This window comes from Miscanthus floridulus, chromosome 10 (assembly GCF_019320115.1).
Source record: "Miscanthus floridulus cultivar M001 chromosome 10, ASM1932011v1, whole genome shotgun sequence".
NCBI classification, from domain to species: Eukaryota; Viridiplantae; Streptophyta; class Magnoliopsida; order Poales; family Poaceae; genus Miscanthus; species Miscanthus floridulus.
The window spans coordinates 17,202,025-17,225,019 of NC_089589.1; the positions used below are offsets into that span (position 1 = coordinate 17,202,025).

Sequence of the window (22,995 nt, forward strand, 5' to 3'; positions counted from 1 at the left end):
CCTGCTTCTATAATCAAAGCAAGCAGCCTGGCCTCTTCATCTCTTTTTCTTCCCTCTCCTTCCCATATTTGTCTCATGGGCTAGATTCCACCACGTATCACACTGTCATGATGGCCTGCTCCTAGTGACTCATGCAGCTTGGTGCCATCATTCTACTATGTTGTTTGATGGACAACGTGCTCCCCCAGACCGCCATGACCCTACAACACATCAAAGCAACCGCGTGTGGCTTGCAACTTGTCGAGCCCGACAACACCACTTCATGTGTGCCCACCGCCGATTGGGTGGACCTAGTACACAATGAGCGGGGGCACGTGCCCCACTCCAATTCTTGGTTTGCAAAGAAAATATACCCTCTTTCGTGTAGTTGCAGATGTCCATTAACAACAAGTCGTCATTTAAATTTTATGCTAATTCTGCGCCGTGAAAACAAACTGAATGGATTAAGCTTCTTTGGAATGAAGCTTAACTGTTGTTGTTCACGTGGGCGAAATCTTTACCTGATGGAGACTCATTCCCTTGGCAGCCTGTGATGCTCTCGCTTTTTGGTACACGGGCGAAAATGATCGAACAGAGAAAAGCCCGAAGGTAGCTAACTTTTTGTTTTTATTCAGTATTCTAGCATGTTTAGGTTTTTATTTATACATTGATATGCCAATCTATCCAGTTCGTGCTAAATCAGGAGTCAATAAACGACTAAAGGAGATTCTGGATACCGGTCTTCTCCAATGCGGTGACAAGAAGCTTGCAATGGAGCTCTTCGTCGAACTCAACCGTGCTACCATTGGCATCCCCGGAGACACGGAGCCTTGGTTGATTTGGTCTCTGACGAGGAAGCCAACGAAGGCGTGGCTGAGAGCCCTGCTGATGGCACTGCCAATGGCACCACCAGCAGTGAGGAAGACACGGAGGGTGGGCCCATCGGAGGTGAAAGTCCCCATATGAGCTCGTCTCCAAGCGTGTAACCAGCTTTGGTGACAATGACATTTCGTTGTGATTGCGGCTCGGACTATTCACCTTGTCGACAACAATCACCTAGCTTCTTTTGTTTGTATCTCATCCATTATCAATCATCTAGCTTCTTTTGTTTGTAGCTCATCCATTATCTCTAAGTACTATCAAATTGAAATTTCATTCTTGTAAATTCATGTTATAGTACATCATGTCTTCTGCAAGGACATTGGGTCAATTCTAGCGTTTCTAGGGCTTTTGTGGATTATGAATGATTCAAAAAATCTCTCAAGCAAGTCTTCGATCCCGCTATCTTTAGAACGAAAACTACTCCCAAAATATCCCGAACTGATCCGCTCGAGCTTTTTTCTTTTACCTTCCTTTATAAGGAACTTGTGATTTTTTAGAATTCAAAAAGTGAGTACGTGGGCACTGGGAGCAGGGGCACGTGCCCCCACTCAAATTCTTGGTTTCTAAAAAAATATGTTTTCTTTCATGTAGTTGTAGAAAATATGTCTTCTTTCATGTAGTTGTAGAGGTCCAATAGTAACAGGCCGCCACTTAAATTTTGTGCTAGTTCCGCCCCTACTGATTGGAGCCCTCTCTCATGCGCGTGAGATCAACATCGCTGCAGGTCGTGATAAAGCCATGTGCCTGGAGCCCTTCCATGCCTTATTATTGATCTGTCATGCATTCCATAGAACCCGGGAGACATGAAGCAGAGATTTTATATGCTCGCTTGTACGATAGTCGAGAACCAGAGTTATAACGCTAAGTATTGGAATTTGGAAGAAGAGCAGATAGACAGAAAGGAAACGATGGGTCAGGGAGCGGAGTAATCGCATGACTGGACGTCTAACGTGATTGCTTGACTGGACGTCTAACGTGATTGCTTATTTGCTTGAGGTTGCACTGTCAAGACGCTAGTGGAGTTTGTTGTAATTCAGTGTGAATTAAGTGTCGTGCTGTTAAGAGCAGGGGTAGAGCCATGTTTAGATGGGAAAAATGGGTGGAGACAATACCCACCATGTACCCGTGGACACCCATTGTAGATTCTTGGTTACGTGTCCATCCATATCATGTAACAAGCTATGATTTTTTCTTTCAAACTAACTCTCTTTAACCAGGGGCGGAGGGCCTGATAGGGCACCTTGGCTCTGCTGTGGATGCCCACCCTGAGTAGTCTCGGTAGCCATGGATTGATGGATGCAAGGTTGAAGAAGAAGAAGGTCTGCTGCTGCTATTGAACGTCTAAAACTGACCGCATCGCATGAGGAAGAGGAAGAAGACTAGTACTGAACCGTTACTTAGCTTCGTTAGGTAGCCTTTGGGCTTGACGGGTACCTTATGGGCTTGTGGCTTGTGGGCTGCAATGGTTGTAGGATCTTTGGTTAACCTAGAGAGGGGGTGAATAGGCCTGTTAAAACAAAACTTGAACTTTTGTCAAATTCAACCCGCGGCACTACCGAGCCAGAACAGCGGCACTACCGCACCTGCAGACAACTTCGTGATGAAATTCAAAATCTATAAAAGGAAACTTGGATCCAAGAGGTTACTGAGGTCCCTGTAGGTATATTGAACACAGATCGACAGCAAGAAGTGGTAGGAACACCACACACAAGTAGATCGACCTCAAACCCTAGAAATCACCTCAACAACAATATGAATCACAAGAATGTAAAGCAAGCACAAGGTAATATAATGATTTATCCCATGGTTTAGCTCACCACTAAGGCTTGCCTAAGTCCACGTTGTTGAGGTTAGCCACTAAGACTTATGGCTTTCTAACCCTTCCTCGTTCTCAAGTCAAGAGACTTAACTCTTGAAATAAGGGGTGAGTTTACTAGCTGCAAGAGTTGGTTACAAACCTCCCGGGGCTGCCACACAAGTTGACAAGTTCCACGGACGACGCTCTAGCCAGCTAGGAGCCAAGCTCCAAGAGTAACAAACACAACCGCCGATAAAAAATGTGAACCAAGTGCTCTTTAGAGTTTGAGAATCAGTAGATCTGCTCTCTAATCGAGTTTGGCATCTTTTTCTCTCAAGGATTGATGGAGAAATCAATAGAGAAGCTTGGGGAGCTCAAGGTCACCAATGGAGGAGAGAGAGAAGCACTTTTCTGATTCTGCTCGAACTGAATGGTTGGGGAAGTAGAGAGAGACATTGGGGAGGAAGGGAAAAGGTATAAACCCCCCCTAGCCTCCAACGGTCACTTAAGTGGCGGCAGAATCAAATTCAAAACATCAATGTTAAGAGTGAAGTGCTAGCTGTCTTGGCTATGAAACTAAGAATATATGTGTAGGATTGAGCACTTGGTAGCACATGTTAGCTTAAGCATTGTGTCCCCCTTTATAGTACGATTTTTTCTATACTCAAATTCAAAATATAAAAGAATTTAAACATCCTTTGAATTTGAAGCCATCAACATTTATAATTGGGGGCTCCTTTGTTTCGTATAACATCCTCGATTATAGATTCCCTGCTTGTCATCTCAATAAATCTCATTAGTCCTCTAATTGCGTGATCATTATCACTAAAACCCACAATTAGGGCTTGATTGCACTTTCAATCTCCCCCTTTTTGTCATTGATGACAATCCAATTAGAGCTTACAAAAGATAAGAAATACATACTGAGATTTTTGAGCCATGGGTGTAGAGCCTCCCCCTAAATATGTGAATGAAAATTTTAAATTCTCAAATTGGCATAAGAGGCCAAGATTTATATTTTAGTGAAAATGATGGGCTCCCCCTACATCTATGCTCCTGTGGGGTGCAGAACACTGTGTCAAATATATAAACGTGATGCAAATAACAGTTTATGCACAACAAGTTTGCTATGACAGTTGGGTGTGGCACTGCCGCTACTTAGCCACAGCACTGCCGTAGAGCGACACTGCCGGGCCTGGGTGCGGCACTGCCGCACTTGCTGCGACAGCACAGGTAAGAACAAGCACCACACAGCATGTAACACATATAAAGAAGTACATTCTAGCATAGATATATGTCAAGCTACATCATAGATTAATACATGTCCATATCCCACACATATAGAGTACATAGGTAGTAATATTACACAAACTAGAGTTTTGAGAGACTCTCAAATTCTCACCTAACAAAGACTACTCTCAACGGATAGAACATAAAACTCTAGCTATAGCAAACTCTCTATGGCATCGAAAAAGTGTTGACCCCTCTAATTTTCTCCCCCTTTAGCACAAAGCACCAAAAAGCGAAGAAAAGAAGAAAGACCAACAACTCAATCCTCCTCTTCTTGGATGTTCTCCCAATCGACATCATCGCCACAAGTAGCTCCACCAGCACCTACAGTAGCCCCCCCCACCATCATCATCATCGTCATCGTCGTCGGAGGACACCACCGCCCTCCCTTGGCGATGGGTGGTCAAAGTGTGGCACTTACGCCTAGTGCTCCTCCTCAAGGACTGCAAGGTAGTGCTCAACATCGTGTGAGGGTCAAGCTCTGGCTACTCCTGCTGCTCATCCTCATCATCATCCTCAAAATCCGTGTCAGAGAGGGTAGGGAGGTTATCAAACCTCGGCGGTGACTGAGCTAGAGGAAGGGGTGGTAGCCCTACATGCTCTCTAGCCTCCTGGTTGGCTTCATGGTTCTCCAACCGGTCCTCATATGCGGTCCTCACTGTATAGGTGCAAGTAGTGAAAATGGCCTTGATCCATTTCCCAAACTTCTCCATCTTCTTGTCCTTGTGAGACCTAGAGTGAGAGGACTCAGGTACATCTTCAACTGATGGAGATCGTCTCACTGCCTTGCTGGCACCTGAGGCTTGGGTCTTCTCAATCTTATAGACGGTGTGGAGACCATCTTTGTCAAACTTGTAACCGGTGACCCTCTCAATCATGAACATGAGATAAGGGGCATAGGGCAGCCCCTTTCTCCCATCATCCATGGCATTCCTCAGCTCATGCCACATGAAGCGAGGGATATTGAACCTGTTACCTCTAGGAGCAAACCTAGCAAGCACATTTCTCACATACCCATTAAGATCTAAAGCTGCTCCATCCTTGGGATTGATAGTGTGCCTGATTAGGTTGTTCAAGATGTAGTAGTAGCTTTGCAAGCCACTAACCTTGCCATCTGCATCTCTCCTGTCAATCCACATGTATGCAATGTCATAGATCTCAGCTCTAGCCTCATCATGGATATAAGTGAAGACCCGCTCCTCTTTACCAAAACTAAGGATCCGGTTGAAAGTCACAAAGTCAATCCGATAGTGTCATCCCTCAGTCATGCAGTGTATCTCATCAGTATAGATGTCATAGAAGAAGCAAGCATGGAACTAGGCTAGCACTTCCTCATTCCAATTATACTAGAAGCTCATGATGTCAGTGAGGCCAAAAAACTCACAAGCCTTGATCCCTTTGTTGAACTCAGGATCATCCTTCTCCTTGATCTCCTCCCAATCAACATATTGCATCTTCACAATCTTGGACTTCATTGGGTTGAGGATCACTGAGGCATAAAAGTTGGAATAAAACTCATTCTAAAATCTGTAGTCCACCCCCAAATCCTTTGGCTACTCATAAGGATTATTCTCACGTGCTTCTTCCACCATCTTCTATTTTCTCGCATAGTTGAGCACGGGATGAGCACGGGTGTCAACTGGATGCCACACGATCACCTTCTTAGGGTACTCTCTGATATAGCCTCTGTCAAACTCCTTAAGGTGAGGAGTGTCTGGACAAGCACCAGGAGGAATGGTGTGGCCAGCCATCTACAAATCCTCCTCTTCTTGGATCAATTGCTCTCTCCTCCCCCTATCTCGGACACCACCCCTAGCTGCTACACTGCTGCCACTAGCTGTCCTCCCATGACTATTGCAAGGGGCTTGCTTGTCACGAGGCTCAGTCAGCTTCCTCTTCCCCCTCCGATCATCTTCACCTCCGGAGGCCATCTACGCAAAAACATAGACCAAAATAAGAAACTATACAAATAAAGAGTAGAAGTTACCCTATAAAGCAAGTTAAGTACTCAAGAAGAGTCAAAGTATAAGCGAGGGGAGCAGCTGATGTGGTACTGCCCCTAGACATGCAGCATGGCCACGCCTAGGAGTGGCACTGTCGCACCAGCTGTTTCACCAAGACTGCATTTTGCATCTTCTTGTCTACTGAACTTACTTCATAATTTAACTCATAGCCCACTAAACAATCTCAGCAAGTATAAACATGCCTATGTCATCGATTCATCTAGATATGATTGAAAGAAAGCCTAGCAATCATGAATCTTGGCCTTGGGAGTTGAGTGAAATAGATAAAATGAGTCAACCATCGAACCAAGTGTTGAGCACTGCCAACTTTGCCATAGAGGTGCAGCACTATCGTGCTGAGGGCGTGGCACTGCCATAGCAGTTAATTTGGCTCCAATATTGAATCACAATTTGTACCTCAATCAATCCCTAAGGCACCATTCAAACTACTATCTACCTTCCAATCAACCATCCAAGACAACTAGAATAGACACATTGCATAGATTAGGAAGGAATAGGGTTTCACCTATGGTTCTCGCAGATTGGAGAGGAAAGGGAGGAAATGGCTCCGCCCAATAGCCTCAGCAGCTGTTGGCGATGAGGAAGAAGACCAGCAGCCACCGCGGCACCGCCAGGGCGTGGCACAGAAGCACGGCGACGGCAGGGCAGCGTGGACGAGCAATAGAGAGAGAGAGAGGGAGACACGTGTTGGGTGAAAGGGAGAGAGATAGAGTTACCTAGGGCCAGATGGGATAAGAGGAAAGAATGGGCCCCGCGGTAACTGACCGTTGTGGGCTAAATTCTAATTGGAATTCAAAGTGTGGCACTGCCGCTTGCCACACGTGGCACTACTGCGGGGCAGGCACGACACAACCGCACTCCCCAGAACAGTGGGAATTAGCTACTAACTGAATAGCTCTAAATATATAGGATATGGACACATATCTCAATCACACTATGATCAGCAACAGATAATCAGTATAAACAATGATCATAATGCACTTGTAGCTTTTGATAAACATTTTGAAACACAATATTTAAACCTTTGCAATTCTTTTCTCCAATCCATGCTAGTTCATCAATCAAGGTGTGCTATAGTTCAAACCACGTTACGAGAGTCAAGTATATTTAGCTCACTATGCAAAACACAAAACCTTAACTCATTGTGAGGCTTAGTGCAGATATTGGCTAGTTGTTTTTTAGAGCTCACATGACAAATTTCGATATCTACTTTGGTTTTGTGGTCTCTCAAGAAATGATGTCGGATATCTATGTGCTTAGTTCTTGAGTGGCTTACGGGACTATTTACAAGCTTTATGGCACTTTCATTATCACACAATAATGGGATTTTGGTGAAGCGACATCCAAAATCAAGAAGGGTTTACCTCATCCAAAGTAGTTGAGCACAACATGCACCGGCTATAACATACTCGGCCTCGGCGGTGAAAAGGGCTACATAATTTTTCTTCTTAGAACTCCAAGACACTAGGGACCACCCAAGGAATTGATATATCCCCGAAGTGCTTTTTTATCTACTTTATAACCGACGTAATTAGAATCTGAATACCCAAGTAGATCGAACTTAGAGACCTTAGGATACCACAAGCCAAGGTTAGGAGTGTGTACTAAATATCTCAAGATTCTCTTAACGGCCACTAAGTGGCACTCTTTCGGTTTAGCTTGAAATCTAGCACACATGCACACACTAAGCATAATATCAGGCCTACTAAAATCCTCTTGGTCATGATCCTACTAAAATCCTCACAAAAAGAATGATTAGTACTACCAAATATTATGTCATCGACATATATTTGGTACACAAATATATCTTACCAACTTTATGAGTGAAAAGGGTAGGATCGGCTATGCCTATTTCAAAGCCTTGTTTAAGTAAGAATTCGTTAAGGCATTTATATCATGCTCTTGGTGCTTGTTTAAGCCCATAGAGTGTCTTTTGGAGTTTGTAGACATGGTCAGGAAACTTGGGATCTTCAAAGCCCAGTGGTTGCTCAACAGAGACAAGTTCTTGAATAGGCCCGTTGAGAAATGCACTCTTCACATCCATTTGATATAGCTTGAAGTTGTGATGAGCGGCATAGGCTAGAAGCATTCGGATTGCTTCAAGCCTTACCACTAGTGCATATGTTTCTTCAAAGTCCAAGCCCTCTACTTGAGTGAAACCTTGAGCAACCAATCTTGCTTTGTTCCTTGTCACCACGCCATTCTCATCTTGTTTGTTGCGGAAGACCCACTTGGTGCCAATGACATTGGTATTAGGTCATTCCACCAAGGTCCACACTTTATTTCTTTTGAAGTTGTTGAGATTTTCTTGCATGGCCATCACCCAATCTGGGTCTCCAAGTGCTTGTTCTACCTTAAGAGGTTCCAAAGAGAAAACAAACAAGTAATATTGGTAAAAGTTTGCTAAATGTGAATGAGTTGTTACCCCCTTTCGAAGACTCCCAAGGATGTTGTCAACGGGATAATCCTATTGTATTGTTTGCCTTAGCCTTGGATGCTCAATGGCCTCTTGTTCATCTTCTGGACCTTCATCATTTTCTTACACAAATATGGGTTGTAGGTCTTGTCCACAAGCTAGAGTCGAATCAGCTGCTGCTGATTGTGTAGGCGCGGCACTACCGCGTGTAGGTATTGCAGCAGGGGTCTGCTGCTGTTCAGCATCAGGTACGTCAGCAGAAATCAGTGCAGTAGCAACTTGAGGAACCTCCACTTCAGTGGCTTCATCTTCTTGTGATCTAATATCCCCAATAGCTAATTGCTTGATTGCTTCACATGGTGGATCATCCTTTCCTACAACACTTGAGTCAACTTGCTCTACTTGAGAGCCATTAAATTCATCAAATATCACGTCTACCGCAATCTCAACTCTTTCGGAGAATTTGTTGAATACACGATAGGCATGATCATTTGATCTATAACCAAGAAAAAAACCTTCATCAACTTTAGGTGCAAACTTAGAGGTTTTGGGTTTCTTGTTAAGTATGAAATACTTGTACCCAAACACTCTAAAGTAAGACACTTTAAGCTTGTTACCGGTTAGAAGCTCATATGAAGTTTTCTTCAACTTCTTGTGTAGGTAGATGCGGTTGATGGCATGGCAAGCAGTGTTGGCGGCATCGCACCAAAAGAGGTCGGGCATCTTGTACTCATCTAGCATTGTCCCTGCCATGTCAATGAGTGTATGATTCTTCCTCTCTACTACACCATTTTGTTGAGGGGTGTATAGAGTTGAAAACTCATTTTTGATGCCCTCTTCATCAAGAAATTCCTCAACTAGAGTATTCTTAAATTCGGTCCTGTTGTCGCTTCTCACTTTTTTTATGGGAAAACTAAACTCCTTTTGAGCTCTTCTAACAAATATCTTCACCTTCTCTTGAACTTGGCACTTGTCATACAAGAAAAATACCCAAGTGAAACGGGAATAGTCATCAACAATAACAAGATCATATTTGTTACCCCTAAGACTTAGGTAGGCGACCGGTCCAAAGAGATCCATATATATTAGCTCCAATGGTTGCTTGGTGGTCATGATGATCTTTGGTGGGTGAGGTACGCCAACTTGCTTTCCGGCTTGACAAGCGCTATAAATTCTATCTTTCTCAAAGTGAACATTTGTTAGTCCAAGGATGTATTCATCTTTTAGAACTTTGGCCAAGTTTCTCATCCCAATATGGGCTAGTCGATGATGACAAAGCCAACCCATGCTAGATTTTGCCACTAAACAAGTTTCAAGATTAGCTTTACTTTTGTTGAAATCAACTAGGTATAGCTTATTCTTTAGTCGACCCATAAAGACACTAGAGGAATCATTCCTTTTAAAGACTTCCACACCCTTATCCATAAAGAGACAATTGTAGCCCATCTCACACAAATGAGAAACGGACAACAAATTGTAACTTAACGAATCAACATATAATACATTTGTAATTGAATGCTCAAGGGTTATAACAACTTTACCGAGACTAATCACATCCCCTTTGAATTGTCTCAAAAAACAATATTTTCATTTGAGTACGTCATCGACGAATATGAACAGAACATACTCCTTTCTCCGGTCATATGATTTGTACATCCGCTATCAAGCACCCAACTTGATCCACCGGAGAAGTATGCCTGCAAAATAAGTTTAGTTGCTAGATTTAGGTCACCAACTTGACTTGGGGCCTTGCATGTTAGTCACAAGAAACTTATGAACCCAAATAGAAGTATTCCTATATATGTTGGTTTCCTTTCCAACATATTTGGCAACCACTTTTCCACTATTATTGTTCTTCAAAACAAAGCATGATGTCAAGCTTTATCGAGGTGCATGGGTCTTTGGTTGATAGGCATACTTGCTCTTGGTGCCCCACATTGATTCCTTAGGCTTTTGAAAAACCTGTTTCTGCTGGAACACCTTCTTCCTGGGCTTAGTTTGATTAGGAACAGAATTGGTAGCTTTCCTATTTTTGTGGGGCGTGACACTACCGTGGGCTATGCAGGCTGATCTATACTAATTCTGTCTTTCCTCTCAAACTGCACACACTCATAGTCATTCACTATCATTTTTCCATTTGTCTTGGCTCCTTGTGTGTGTCCAAGCACATACTTAATTGAGGGATGTCTTCCTTGCTTGTATTATGGCCTTTTTTATTCCTCCTCCTTTTTACCATTGATTTGAGCCTTATCAATCATGCACCCTTTACCAATGATCTCATTGAGCCTTGCAATCTCCTTTCTCATAGCCTCCATATTGGCAAGGTTAGTGGAATAGGCATTCAAATCAAGATTATAACATTTTCCACAACCTTGACTAGTGAAGGGAGTAGAGGTTTCCTTTGCCTTAGTGGGATATGAGTTGCTATCCCAAAGAATGACATATTGTAGCTCAAGTTCTTTTTGCTTTTCATCCAAGTCACAATACTATTTTTTGAGAGCATTATTTGCTTTCTTTATGATAGCATGGTCCTTTTGCTCTTTGGCCAAAGCCTTGCGCAAGGATTTCACCTCACTTCTCTCTAATGCAAGAGCGTCTTTACTAGCAATGTAGAGATCTTCTTGTTGGATAAGCGTCTTCTCTCTAGATTCTAGCTCGGTTTGGACACTCTCTAAATTCTCAATTAGCTTAGTGATGAATAATTTAGTCTTTTCATCCAAATTTTTAGTTATTTGATCAATTTCTTCATCACTAGATTCATCATCACTAGAGCTATCACTAATATCACTACTAGAGATATCACTAGGAGGTGGTGTAGGTTTAGCTTTCGATTTGGATTTTATCTTCTCACCCTTTGCCATGAGACAAATGTGAGAGGAGTAGTAGTCATCGTCAAACATGTTATTGAAGAGCCTTAGTGTAGGGGATGACTTGTGAATAGCTACGGTTGCAATCTTATCCTCTTCACTTATGCAATCTTTAGTTGAGTCCCATTCATGCCCAATATGAGCCTTTTCATGTACTTCTTGCTCTTTCTATGGTTGGCCTTGTCCTCTTTCTGGTCCTTCTTGTATTTGTTGTCCTTGATCTCATATGGACACTTGGCAATAAAGTGATCGGTGCTACCATAATTGTAGCATGTCCTCTTTTTCTTGTTTAGAAACTTTCTCTTCACTACCTTGTAGCCTCGTTTCTTTAGCCCCTTGTGAAACCTCTTCATAAAGATAGTAACATCATCAACCTTCACATATTGATCATCATCATTTTCACTTTCACTTGAGGATGATGTGGTTTCTGCTCTTTCTTGGACTTGCTTGATTGCTTTGGGCTTGCTAGTTGAAGCTTGCTTGTTGATCTTGGACTTGCTTGTAGAGCCTTGCTTGCTTGATTTGTTGGTCTTGAGAGCTACATCCTTGATCTTGATGCCTTCTAGCTTTGCTTGAAATTCTCCAAGCTTCTTTCTCTTATTTGCTTCTTCTCTTTGCATGCCAAAGGTCAAGATCCACCCAAGTATATCATTTGGTGTGAAGTACTCAATTTTATTCTTGTCTCTAATTAGAGTCACTATAGTCTCATTTCTAGGTGAATAAGCCTCCAACATAATCTTGACAGCTTTGTGATCATCTAGCTCATCACAACCATAGCCTCTAATCTTGCCCACCATTGTCATCAACCTATCAAACATCTCTTGTGGCCCCTCTCCATCCAAGATTATAAATCAGTTGAGCTTTGACATCAATAAATCAATTCTTGTCTTTCGCACTTTGTCAACCCCTTCATGTGCTAGGTGTAAAGTGTCCCATATTTGCTTGGCAACATCAATCCCAATCACTCTATTGTCCTCATCACTATCCAAAGCACTAAGCAACACACTTGTGGCTTAACCATTGAGGTGAATGATTCTCATCTCTTCTAGTGTTGGGTTCTTAGGATCAACCAGTGGCTCAAATCCATTGCAAATAATCTCCCAAATGCCGGGGTGAAGACCTATAAGATAGGCTCTCATCAAGTGCTTCCACTTGGCAAAGTTAGTCCCATCGAAATGAGGTAGCTTGCCCACGGGCACATTGATGAAAGGCCTCCGATCATGGTTAGTCAGAGACAGAAGAATAGTTAAAGAATACGGCGACATATTTATTGTTGTCGGCTTTGCCTTTTCCTTTCTTCTCCTTCTTGCCCCCTTCGACACTTGGTAGGACTCATCATCATCTCCATCTTCGAAACTACTTGATATGTCACTTGATGATGCATTTGTTGCCTTCTCTTTTTCTTCCTTCTTCCTAGCTTCTCTCATTTTTCTTCTTGCCTCTCTTTTGAGCTTTCTTTCTTCTTTTCTTTGCTTCTTGTCTTCTAACAGTTGCTGCTCCTTCTTCTTCTCTCTTACTTCTCTTTTGAGCTTTCCTGCTTCCTTTCTTTTTCTTCTCTCGTCATTATTGAGAGCTCTTTCGGCATCGGTAGCCTCTAGATGTGGTAGTGTGGTGTTGTTTGCACTTGTCACGCTCAACTCGCTGTTGTCGGTGTCGTGCAGATCTACCCGCTCTGGATCGATATCCACCGGCTTCATGCCACTAGTTCCTCCTTCAGACTCCATACCTCACGCGGTGAAGCGCATACGAGGTAACATGCTCTGATATCACTTGCAGAATTTCTGGTTAGCCTAGAGGTGGGTGAATAGGACTGTTAAAACAAAACTTAAACTTTTGTCAAATTCAACCCGTGGCACTGCTGAGCCAGAACAGTGGCACTGCCACACCTGCAGACAATTTCGTGATGTAATTCAAAATCTGTAAAAGGAAACTTGGATCCAAGAGGTTACTGAGGTCCCTGCAGGTATATTGAACACAGATCGACAGCAAGTAGTGGTAGAAACACCACACACAAGTATATCGACCTCAAACCCTAGAAATCACCTCAACAACAATATGAATCACAAGAATGTATAAAGCAAGCACAAGGTCACATAATGATTTATCTCATGGTTCCGCTCGTCACTAAGGCTTGCCTAAGTCCACATTGTTGAGGTTAGCCACTAAGGCTTAGGGCTTTCCAACCCTTCCTCGTTCTCAAGTCAAGAGACTTAACTCTTGAGATGAGGAGTGAGTTTACTAGCTGCAAGAGTTGGTTACAAACCTCCCGGAGCTGCCACATAAGTTGGCAAGCTCCACGGGCGACGCTCTAGCCAGCTAGGAGTCAAACTCCAAGAGTAACAAACACAACCGCCGGTCAAAAACGTGAACCAAGTGCTCTTTAGAGTTTGGAAATTAGTGGATTTGCTCTCTAATCGATTTTGGCATCTTTTTCTCTCTAGGATTGATGGAGAAATCAATGGAGAAGTTTGGGAGCTCAAGGTCACCAATAGAGGAGAGAGAAAGAATCACTTTTCTGTTTCTGCTCGAATTGAACGGTTGGGGAAGTAGAGAGAGACGTTGGGGAGGAAGGGAAAAGGTATAAAAAAAACCCAGCCTTCAACGGTCACTTAAGTCGCTGCAGTGCCGCTGCTCAAGTGCAGCAGTGCCTCTCTTCAGGTGCGACACTGTCGCACCAGACAAGACAACAAGAGTAAAAGTGAAGTGCTAGCTGTCTTGGCTGTGAAACTGAGGATATATGTGTAGGATTGAGCACTTGGTAGCACATGTTAGCTTAAGCATCGTGTCCCCTTTATAATATGATTTTTCCTATACTAAAATTCAAAATATAAAAGAATTTAAATCTTTCTTGACTTTGAAGCAATCAACATTTATAGTTGGGGCCACACCTAACGACATTCGTGTACGCGTGGCGCGCCGCCCGGATTTCGATCGAGACACATCCCCACGTGTGTGGGTGATGTTGACATGCATGCGCGGCGCGGGTGCCTCCGTTCCGTCTGTCCGGTGGAATCTTGACGACGACATGCATACTCGACCTGCTTCGGGTCAATATTTTTTGTCTTGCTCTCGGTGTGTAGAAAATCTTGTGCTTCATGGCGCCACCATGTACAGTACAGGTAACAGGTCACTAGGTCAGGTGAGGAGGACCAATAGGCACTTGCGCATCTCTGCTCAACCGAAGCGGCCGGGACCAGGGTTCTAGGATTCAAAAGTGAAAAATTCAGGGCCCGTTCGGCTGTTCAGTTTTAGGATGATTTTGGATAATTCAATAGTATTCTGTGAGAGAAAATAAGCTGAAACAAGCTCAAACAAGGTGAGAAGTGATCAGCCGAGATTTGGCCAAAAAAATCCAGACAAAGGTTCAGGTATTTAACCAGTCAAAAAAATCATGGTTTGATAAGATTTGGCCAAAATTTGACTCGAATTCATAGTTGTCTCTGGTTACACGAATAGCAATGCTACGATTTAATAACATCACCACGTATAACCATATTGTTCAGTGCTAAACCACATATACGAGGGACAAACAGAGAATATATACCAGAGGGAAGAGAACTGAAGAAAGAACACCAACACATCTGTAGCTTCACTGTTTAATTCCACGCATAGCTTTTATTTGCGGTATCGATGGAGCGGCCGGCAGAGTGCTGGACCTCGACGAGACCTCTGGTTCAGGCAGCTGGCTGTAGATTTTACGCCCACGCGTATAGGCTGTGTAGCTGTTGGGCGGCTTTCATCTGATGGTGACGCGTAGGTGATGCATGATGGAATGGCAAAGGTGATCTCATCCATTGGCCTTGCAGCATGGCCCGATGTCGAAGACCCTGGGCTACTGAATATTTTTCTACTGCTACCTGATTCTACTATAATGAAAAGGCAGAGCAACTGCCTCACAATTGCTAAGAAAAAAAGAAACCGTCCGCTGCTCATCACCAATCTGTCAATCACCATTCACTTGTTGCTTGATGCCAGGATCGGTAAGCCTCTGCGAACAGAAGCGTAAGGCCTGGCCGTCGATCGATCGGCAAGTGGAACGAACGATCAATCGGAAATGCCGAACGAAACAGGCATAACAGAATCGCAGATAGAGCGAGCGCCGTGGTTGACTTGCTGCCTGTCACTCCCCCGGTCCCGGCGGCGGCGGCGCGCACGTCAATTCGCGGTGAGGTGACGGGGAATGGAGGTCAGGATCAGGACTCGGGAGGTGGAAGAACGTGGAGTTCTCTCTTCTCCATCTTGGGCTTCGTGGAAGGAAGAGGAAGAGGAAGGTGGCTTGGCAAGACCCTGCATGGCGCACCTGGGAATCAATCCTCAGCTCCAGTCAGTGGCTACAGATTTCATTCTACATCGTTTCAGTGCTACTGGTCCGCGTGGTCTCCGCATCACCATGACACTGATCTGAGATTTCATTCTACATCGTTTCTTGTTGTGTCTGTATCTGTGTCTGGTCTGGGTGAAACCCTGCGTTGCCACCTCTCACCTGCATCCATCCAGATTGGCTTTATTTACTCAACTGGCCCTCCACACCGCAATCTTCACAAGATTAGCATGACACGACACGACACGACTGGATATGGCGATCGTCCTCGTGCAATACCTTAATGCTCATCTCCATCTGTCCATCACCACGACGCAACAGGAAGAGAAGGTGCGAGGCCCTAATGGTCGTCTCCAGCCACTCGTGGAGCGAAACGTTGGCAGCCGGCGGAAGAAAGCTAAGGTGCACGCGGACGGAGGCCGGCCGGACAGGGGCCACGGTCACCACCACCAGCCAGCTCGACGACGCTGCGTCTGCGTCTGCGTCTGCGTGCTGGCTCTCCGGCTCCGCCGCGCCGAATGGACGTCCCTGTCCGCGCGCGCGCCGCCGCCGCCACCGTGCGTGTGGCGTGCGCCCCGGGGCGGGCAGCGACGTCTGCGCGCGGGCGTGGCCAGCATGCGCGTTCCAGGCTTCCAGCCGCCGACGGCACCACGCACCCGCCGTACGTGATCTTGATTTCCCCGCACGCACGCAGCATGGTGGCGACCTTTCGCTTGTCCGGGGCATCTTGACGGCGACGTAATTCAGGTCAAGATCGATTGGATTCCGTCCCCGGCAGTGGACATCTATCTTCCATGCGTGCGGTGGCGGTGCATGGTCAGCGGGGAGGAGATTGGCAACGCCGTGCGACTTCATCCGTCCCCGCAAGTCCACGTATTGATTAATTGCAACCGAGGTTAGTTTTACAGTTTTGGTCCAGTTGAGAAGTTCTCCACTATATCCGAATTTTATGGGCACGACGTTATACGAAAAAAATATTCTAATTTTGATATATCATACTTGAGTGAAAATATTTCCTGCTACGCTAACGCTATAGATTTTGCAAATTAGAATATTTTTTCTTGCAACAACGGAACCCGGTTCGTCCTTCCCCCACAGTCGATTTTTAAGTTACAAAAATTCTACCTACAGATCACATCAAAATAATCACCTTAAATCTAATATTGTTCGAGCCTCTCCACGAGTTTGGTAAAACAACTCCCTATCTTTTTTTTAAGGAACAACTCCCTATCTTGATTTGTTAAGAAAAGAGAAAAATATATCCTCCAACAGTTTGGTAAAAGAGCTATTCAAAAATAAAAAGTTGTTAAATATCCTCCTCGGCTCCGAAGTTTCCAAAGTTGAGAAAACTCCAAATCTCTCCTCCGTGGACCTATTTTCACAATACTTCTTGTGCGAGAGAGTTTTTTTTTGTCGCGAGATATATTGTTGACATGGTTTGTTTCCTCGCCGGCCTTTGGTCCGGCTGGGACGCTTGGCGTGATATATGGTTGCGCCGGTCGCCGTGAAAGACATGATCGGCTCTAGTAAACAAGAAAAAACAAATAGATGTGGACCCCTACTGTAAATTTTTAAAGTTTACAAATATATTATTGGTTACTGTTGGAGAAGAACAAAATTTAAAGTTGCTATTTCTTTTATTAACTTGCTAGATTTATTAGTTTGCAAGTAAATTATACGAAACTCCTGGACATGCTCTTCCCTTGCGTCGATACTATTTATTAGGTACTTTGGTCTAAATCCAGCTTTAATAAGGTTTATCTGCTAGGTAGCTAGGTGAAAATCTTCTCTCCCACACCTATTTTTTTCTTTCCCTGTTTTCCTCCTAAATAGTATGCATGAAAGGAATAAAACTATGACTTGGGTGGAAATCTTCTCTCCTACATAATTTTAGTTAAATATCAACTTATGATAAATTTATACTGAACTTGTATTATGGGATTGTCAATAAACCTATATACCTATAACTACCTAATATTGAAGAGGGAGAGTTTCTTTTCCCCTCGCTTCTAGAAACTCACCTCGGGGCTCGAGTCCATCCCCCACTTGTCGATAAACCTAATCTAAATGTGGTATGACAACTCTACCCTGCCCTTACACCCTACATGTTCCATATGTGACCGGACTCATGATTCGTGCATATACGAGTTAGAACAACCCGCGTTCAACGGTAGCATGAAGTATGATTCCAATGTATCAGGTCTCGTTGCTATGCACGGATACGTTTTGCTGGTCAAAGAAATATGACACAATATGCATACGACACCCCCATTAAAAACTGTGGTGGTGGTGGTGGTGGGGAAAATAGGAGAGGGAGAGGGTTGGTTTGGTGACGGATGTGGCGTCGTTCGGAGGTTGAGTAGAAGGGAATGGAAACGGATGCTGCACGTTATTGGATATCTGTTATACGAAATCAACAGCAGCGGCAACACTACATCTACATACAGTTGACGAAGAATATATCACTACTACACAAATCTTTTACGAGACGGGCATTTTTTATTAACGGAGGCGGGCATTGCAACCGCCTCCGTCCAAAGGCCACGGTTAATCGTGGATTAACGGAGGCGGTTGCTTTGCCCGCTTCAGTTAATCAATTAACTGAGGCGGGCATGTTAATCCTGATGCTGCGCGTTATTGGATCTCTGTTATACGAAATCAACAGCAGCGGCAACACTACATCTACGTACAGTTGACAAAGAATATATCACTACTACACAAATCTTTTAAGAGGCGGGCATTTTTTATTAACGGAGGCGGGCATTGCAACCACCTCCGTCGAAAGGCCACGGTTAATCGTGGATTAACGGAGGTGGTTGCTTTGGCCGCCTCGGTTAATCAATTAATCGAGGCGAGTACCTTAATCCCATTAACCGAGGCAGGCGTCTTAAAATGTCCACCTCCATTAATGTTCTCCAGAAAACCGAGAAAACCAAAAAAAAATTACAACTTTGGAGAACGAACCAACGACCTAGTGCTCCACACTACCAAGTCTCTACCACTGCACCACACACTTATTCACGTCTATATATAATATGCTATCTTTTTATATCAACATTTCGTAATCTTATATTGCATATTTTAGCTACTAAATGAACTCAAATAAAAAAAACTTTTAATTACAAAGTTTTAGATCTTGTGAAGTACTACAACTTTGGTATAGGATGTATCTTCATCAGAGATAGTTTGAAAATTTCAAAAAATTGAGTCTCATAACATGTGAAATTGAAACACATATTTGAGACTCTAGGTGGCTTTAAATCAAAAACTTCCCAATACCAAACATGTAGATTAGGTCGGCCACTAGAATTTTTGTATTGACTATGTGAACATTTGAGATCGTTTATGATTTCAAAATTTTAAATTTCAAAGTCTATACACTTACAATAATATTTTGGGACCCTAAATAGTTTCAATTCGAAAACTTTTCAACTACAAAGTTGCAGATCTCGTTGAAAGCTATAATTTTGATATAAAGTTTGTCTTCATCCGAACTCATACGAAAAAGTTATGAATTATTTTTGGTTGGCTTACATTGTCCACCTCGGTTAACCTATTAACGGAGGCTCGATTAATTATGGATTAACCGTGGTGGTTGGCTTACGTTGCCCGTCTCAATTAATAATTAACCGAGGCGGTTGCTAGACCAGCTGCCCGGCCACCCAATAATAGAGGCGGGCAGCCGGCCCGCCCATCTCCGAGGCCAAAAGACAAACACATCGGTTAAGTTTTTATACAGTAGTATATATAGTCCCTTTTTCTGGCAGGAAGGTGAAGGCAATCCTAGTTAGAAGAGCCCAGTGCATGCAAGATCACCGTGCGATCCGATCCGTATATGGTTATTAGACAATGACGTGCCGAATCTAGAAAATTAATCTCGTAACACATGCATGCCAACAATCAATCGGGTTCCTCGAATCTGTACGTGCGCCACCACGACCCTCGCTGTCCTACCCGTCCGTCCGTCCGTCCTCTCGTTATGATGATCCAGATGAGCAGATCCTTTCTCGATCGCCACTCAAGCACGCAGCTAGATAATGCTAGCTAGCTGTAGATTTCAATAGTACAGAAATAAGCTGTATTTCTGGTTGGAAAACCCCTTCAGTCTCGGTTTTCTAACCGGGAGCATGAATCTGGGACTAAAGGGCCCCTCCTTTAATTCCGGTTTCTCGCCCAGGACTAAAGGTCCACATTTAGTCTCGGTTGGTAATACCAACCAGGGCTAAAGAGGCCTCCCGGCCTGGCCACGTGGGCCGGTCCTTTAGTCCCAGTTGGTATTACCAACCGGGACTAAAGGTTTCCTTTTTTTTTTCTTTTTTTTTTTGTTTCTTCTGGTATTCCTCCTTTAGTCCCTTTGGTTAAATCTGCTATTCCTCTGCTTTCTTCTGGTACTCCCCCTTTAGTCCCTTTGGTTAAATCTGCTATTCCTCTCCGCCGCCGGAGAGTGTGAATGCTGTGCACGGCGGCCATGCCGGTCAGCTAGCTCTCCACTCCGCTGCCGGAGAAGCATGAAAACCTGTAGTGGAAGAAGAAAGCAGAGGAATAGCAGATTTAACCAACCAGCCAAAGTTTTACCAAGAAGCTAGTTTGCTCATGTGCACTAACAATAATAAAGGGGAAGTTCGCGTCGGCGTCACCTACCAGCAGGAGTGCTCTCTTTGTTCTGTGCATCGGCCGCATCAGGCTGTTTGTCCTCGTAGTTGGCCGGACGGCCGACGAAGTAGCCTGTGCGTAGCAGAAGGCAGAACGGTTTAGCGCAAAGAATCGCGGGCAGGCCAGATCAGCAGATCTGAGGTCTGAGGACACGGAGGAGTGGGAAAATCTTGAGATGTGCCCGCCGTCGACCATGTCGGATTCAAGACGTTGACCTACTGTTCTAGGCTTCCAGCAGAGAGAGAGACGCAGAGAGGAGAGATGACACGTACGTACCTCCGGGAGCCTGGGCGTCGGCCATGGCTGGTGGATCTGTGGCCGCTCAGGTGCCTGTGCCGCTCCTCTGCCGACAAGGCTGAGGCGAGAGAGGACGACGACCAAGACCGAGACGTAGGGGCCGGGACGGGACACAACAAGGCCACTGTGTGTGACCACGTTCTTATCATTAGCGAACTAGACGTAGGGACTTTTAATTCCGGTTGGAGACAGCAACCAGGACTAAAGGTCCCTTTCTAGTCTCGGACATAGCCTTCAGCCGGGAATAGACTTTTACTCTTGTTTGGAGGGACCAACCAGGAGTAAAAGTTAACCTTTAGTCCTGGCTGGTAGCTCCAATCGGGACTAAAAGTCTCCTGCAGCAATAGCCTGCCGCAGTAGCCGCTGGGCAGGAACCTTTTGTCTCGGTTGGAGTTACCAACCAGGATTAAAGATCTCTCTAGTTCTGGGTGCGAAAAATACCAGGACTAAAGCCAAATTTCAAAGTGGATGAAAAGTCGTTTCTTTTCCAGTGTTTTACGCCCACGCGGCCACGCGTATATATGCCTGATGTTGGCGGCTTTCATCTGATGGCGACGCGTAGCGGCGTAGATCGATGGATTGCAAAATTAAAGACCAAGGGCTACGTGGTTAACTACTGGAGGCGCATGCTTTGCCGAGGGCCTGACTAGAAACCCTCGGCAAAGGCTTAGCCGAGGGCTGCCCTCGGCAAAGACCCCTCGGGGAATTTTTAGACGGCGAAGGGGTCTTTGCCGAGGGCCTTTTATCGGGCACTCGGCAAAGCCTTTGCCGAGGGACAGGATGGCCCTCGGCAAAGAAAAGACGCCGTCAGATGCCGGCGCCGTTGGCGGTTTCTTTGCCGAGGGCCGACCCTCGGCAAAGAAATGGTTTTTTTGAATTTGTTTGCCGAGGGCCGACCCTCGGCAAATAAAAGTTTTTATTTTTTTAAAAAATCTTTGCCGAGGGCCTCCTCTATGGCCCTCGGCAAAGAAATTTTCAGGATTTTTTAAAAATTCTTTGCCGAGGGCCGGCCCTCGGCAAAGAAATGGTTTTTTGAATTTTTTTAACCCTTTGCCGAGGGCCTACTCCCTGGCCCTCGGCAAAGAAATTGGCAGGATTTTTTCCAAAAAATCTTTGCCGAGGGCCTTGGTCATTGCCCTCGGCAAAGAGGCAGAAATTTAAATTTTTTTTTTGTTTTTTGCATTCCATCGACACAAGCATTTCATATATATACATATATATATATCACACAGAACTCATTTTCTCACAATATATCACAACCATAATTGTGAACCACAAATCACAATATATTACAACGACAAGTCACATGTTCATCATCATTCACATGTTTATTACGACAAGTTAATAAAATCCAAGCACAAGTCACAACCATAAATCACAAATCACGCTAAAGTCCAACCACATCACCTAGCACGAGTCCTCATCAAGCTAGCCTATGAGACGATGGTGAAGGAAAAGCAGGATCACCCGGTGACGCACTAGCGGGTTGATTGGAACCCGCGGACTGAAGCTGCACAAAGGAGCAGAGATTGCATGTGTGAGTAATCCGGGAAAACAGTTTTGAAACTTAGAGATTGCATCTAGTATTGTAGGAATACAAAAAGATTAGACTCAATTGAAAATTTCGGCAGCACCTCCCCTGCACGGGGAGGTTTCCAAAACCTGCAAGAAACGACGGCACGAACGCCGACATCCACAACGGCACGAACGCCGACATCCACAACGGCACGAAGGCCGACATACATGCAAAGCACAAGCGAAAAGTGAACTTTCATACTTACAGGAGTAGCTGCAGGAGTAGGAGGTGGAGGAGCTGAAAACTGCACAGGTACACCCGATGCTTGCCCAAGACTTTGCATGATCACCATCATCTCCGCCATCTGCTTCTGCGCGGCCTCAAACGCGACCTTCTGGGCCTGCAGCTGTGCGGTCAGCTCCGCGTTCTGCTCTTGACTTTGCCTTTTTGTTTCTTGCAGCTCGGCCTGCAATATTTTACTCCAATGTATCAGTAATGCAAATCTAATTTAGGTGTTTAAATATGTACGTACGATGAGTAAAACAGGAATTACCTGGAGTGCTTGGACCTGCTGTAGTGCTGGAGACGGCCGTGGACGTATGGGCTGGCTGGAGCTCGTGCTCCGTGCTCGGATAGCGTCGAGGGAGGGAACAGTGGTGGAGTCGATGGCGCCGTCTGCAATCCACAGCCGCCCGTGCTTCTTGCCTCCTCCGAGCCTCATGATCGCCTCTGCATCAATGGGCTCAGTGCGCACATTGTAATCTTCCCCATAGATCCCCCTTACCGTTGACGTGTACTCTTGGACTTTAGTGTACACGTTCGGGTCGGAGTACACCTAGGGCGGGGCAGCCGGGTCGAAGGAGACAGAGGACGACGCCCTGCCCATGTGAGACATAGCCCACGCAGAGAACTCTGAGATCTCCTCGCCCGGGTGCGCAGCCTCCTGCGAGAA

The 22,995-nt window shown here is 44.8% G+C and overlaps 1 protein-coding gene and 1 long non-coding RNA gene across 3 annotated transcripts; both read right to left on the reverse strand.

The window, feature by feature from the left end:
* Positions 1 to 19,682: 19,682 nt before the first annotated feature.
* On the reverse strand, positions 19,683 to 20,631 carry LOC136486506 (uncharacterized). Its single transcript, XR_010766837.1, has 3 exons — positions 20,507 to 20,631; positions 20,219 to 20,302; positions 19,683 to 20,093 (listed from the first exon to the last, which is right to left on the reverse strand). It is a non-coding gene; the product is annotated as an uncharacterized lncRNA (long non-coding RNA).
* A 1,161-nt stretch (positions 20,632 to 21,792) lies between these two features.
* On the reverse strand, positions 21,793 to 22,764 carry LOC136490227 (uncharacterized). Of its 2 annotated transcripts, none has more exons than XM_066486712.1 (3): positions 22,597 to 22,764; positions 22,309 to 22,509; positions 21,793 to 22,037 (listed from the first exon to the last, which is right to left on the reverse strand). In XM_066486712.1, the coding sequence occupies exons 1-3, from the start codon at positions 22,762 to 22,764 to the stop codon at positions 21,951 to 21,953; spliced, it is 456 nt and encodes a 151-aa protein (XP_066342809.1). In that variant the 3' UTR covers positions 21,793 to 21,950. The 2 variants fall into 2 exon arrangements, with proteins under 2 accessions (XP_066342809.1, XP_066342810.1); XM_066486713.1 differs by having other exon boundaries at positions 22,305 to 22,509.
* Positions 22,765 to 22,995: the final 231 nt, after the last annotated feature.

Bases quoted from the DNA above. Each gene is read 5' to 3' on its own strand.
- LOC136490227 (XM_066486712.1), bottom strand. From the start codon at position 22,764: ATGAGGCTCGGAGGAGGCAAGAAGCACGGGCGGCTGTGGATTGCAGAC. The intron at 22,510-22,596 runs GTAATTCCTGTT...AAAATATTGCAG, and splicing joins AGCAGGTCCAAGCACTCCAG to GCCGAGCTGCAAGAAACAAA. The intron at 22,038-22,308 runs GTAAGTATGAAA...TCCTTTGTGCAG, and splicing joins CTACTCCTGCAGCTACTCCT to CTTCAGTCCGCGGGTTCCAA.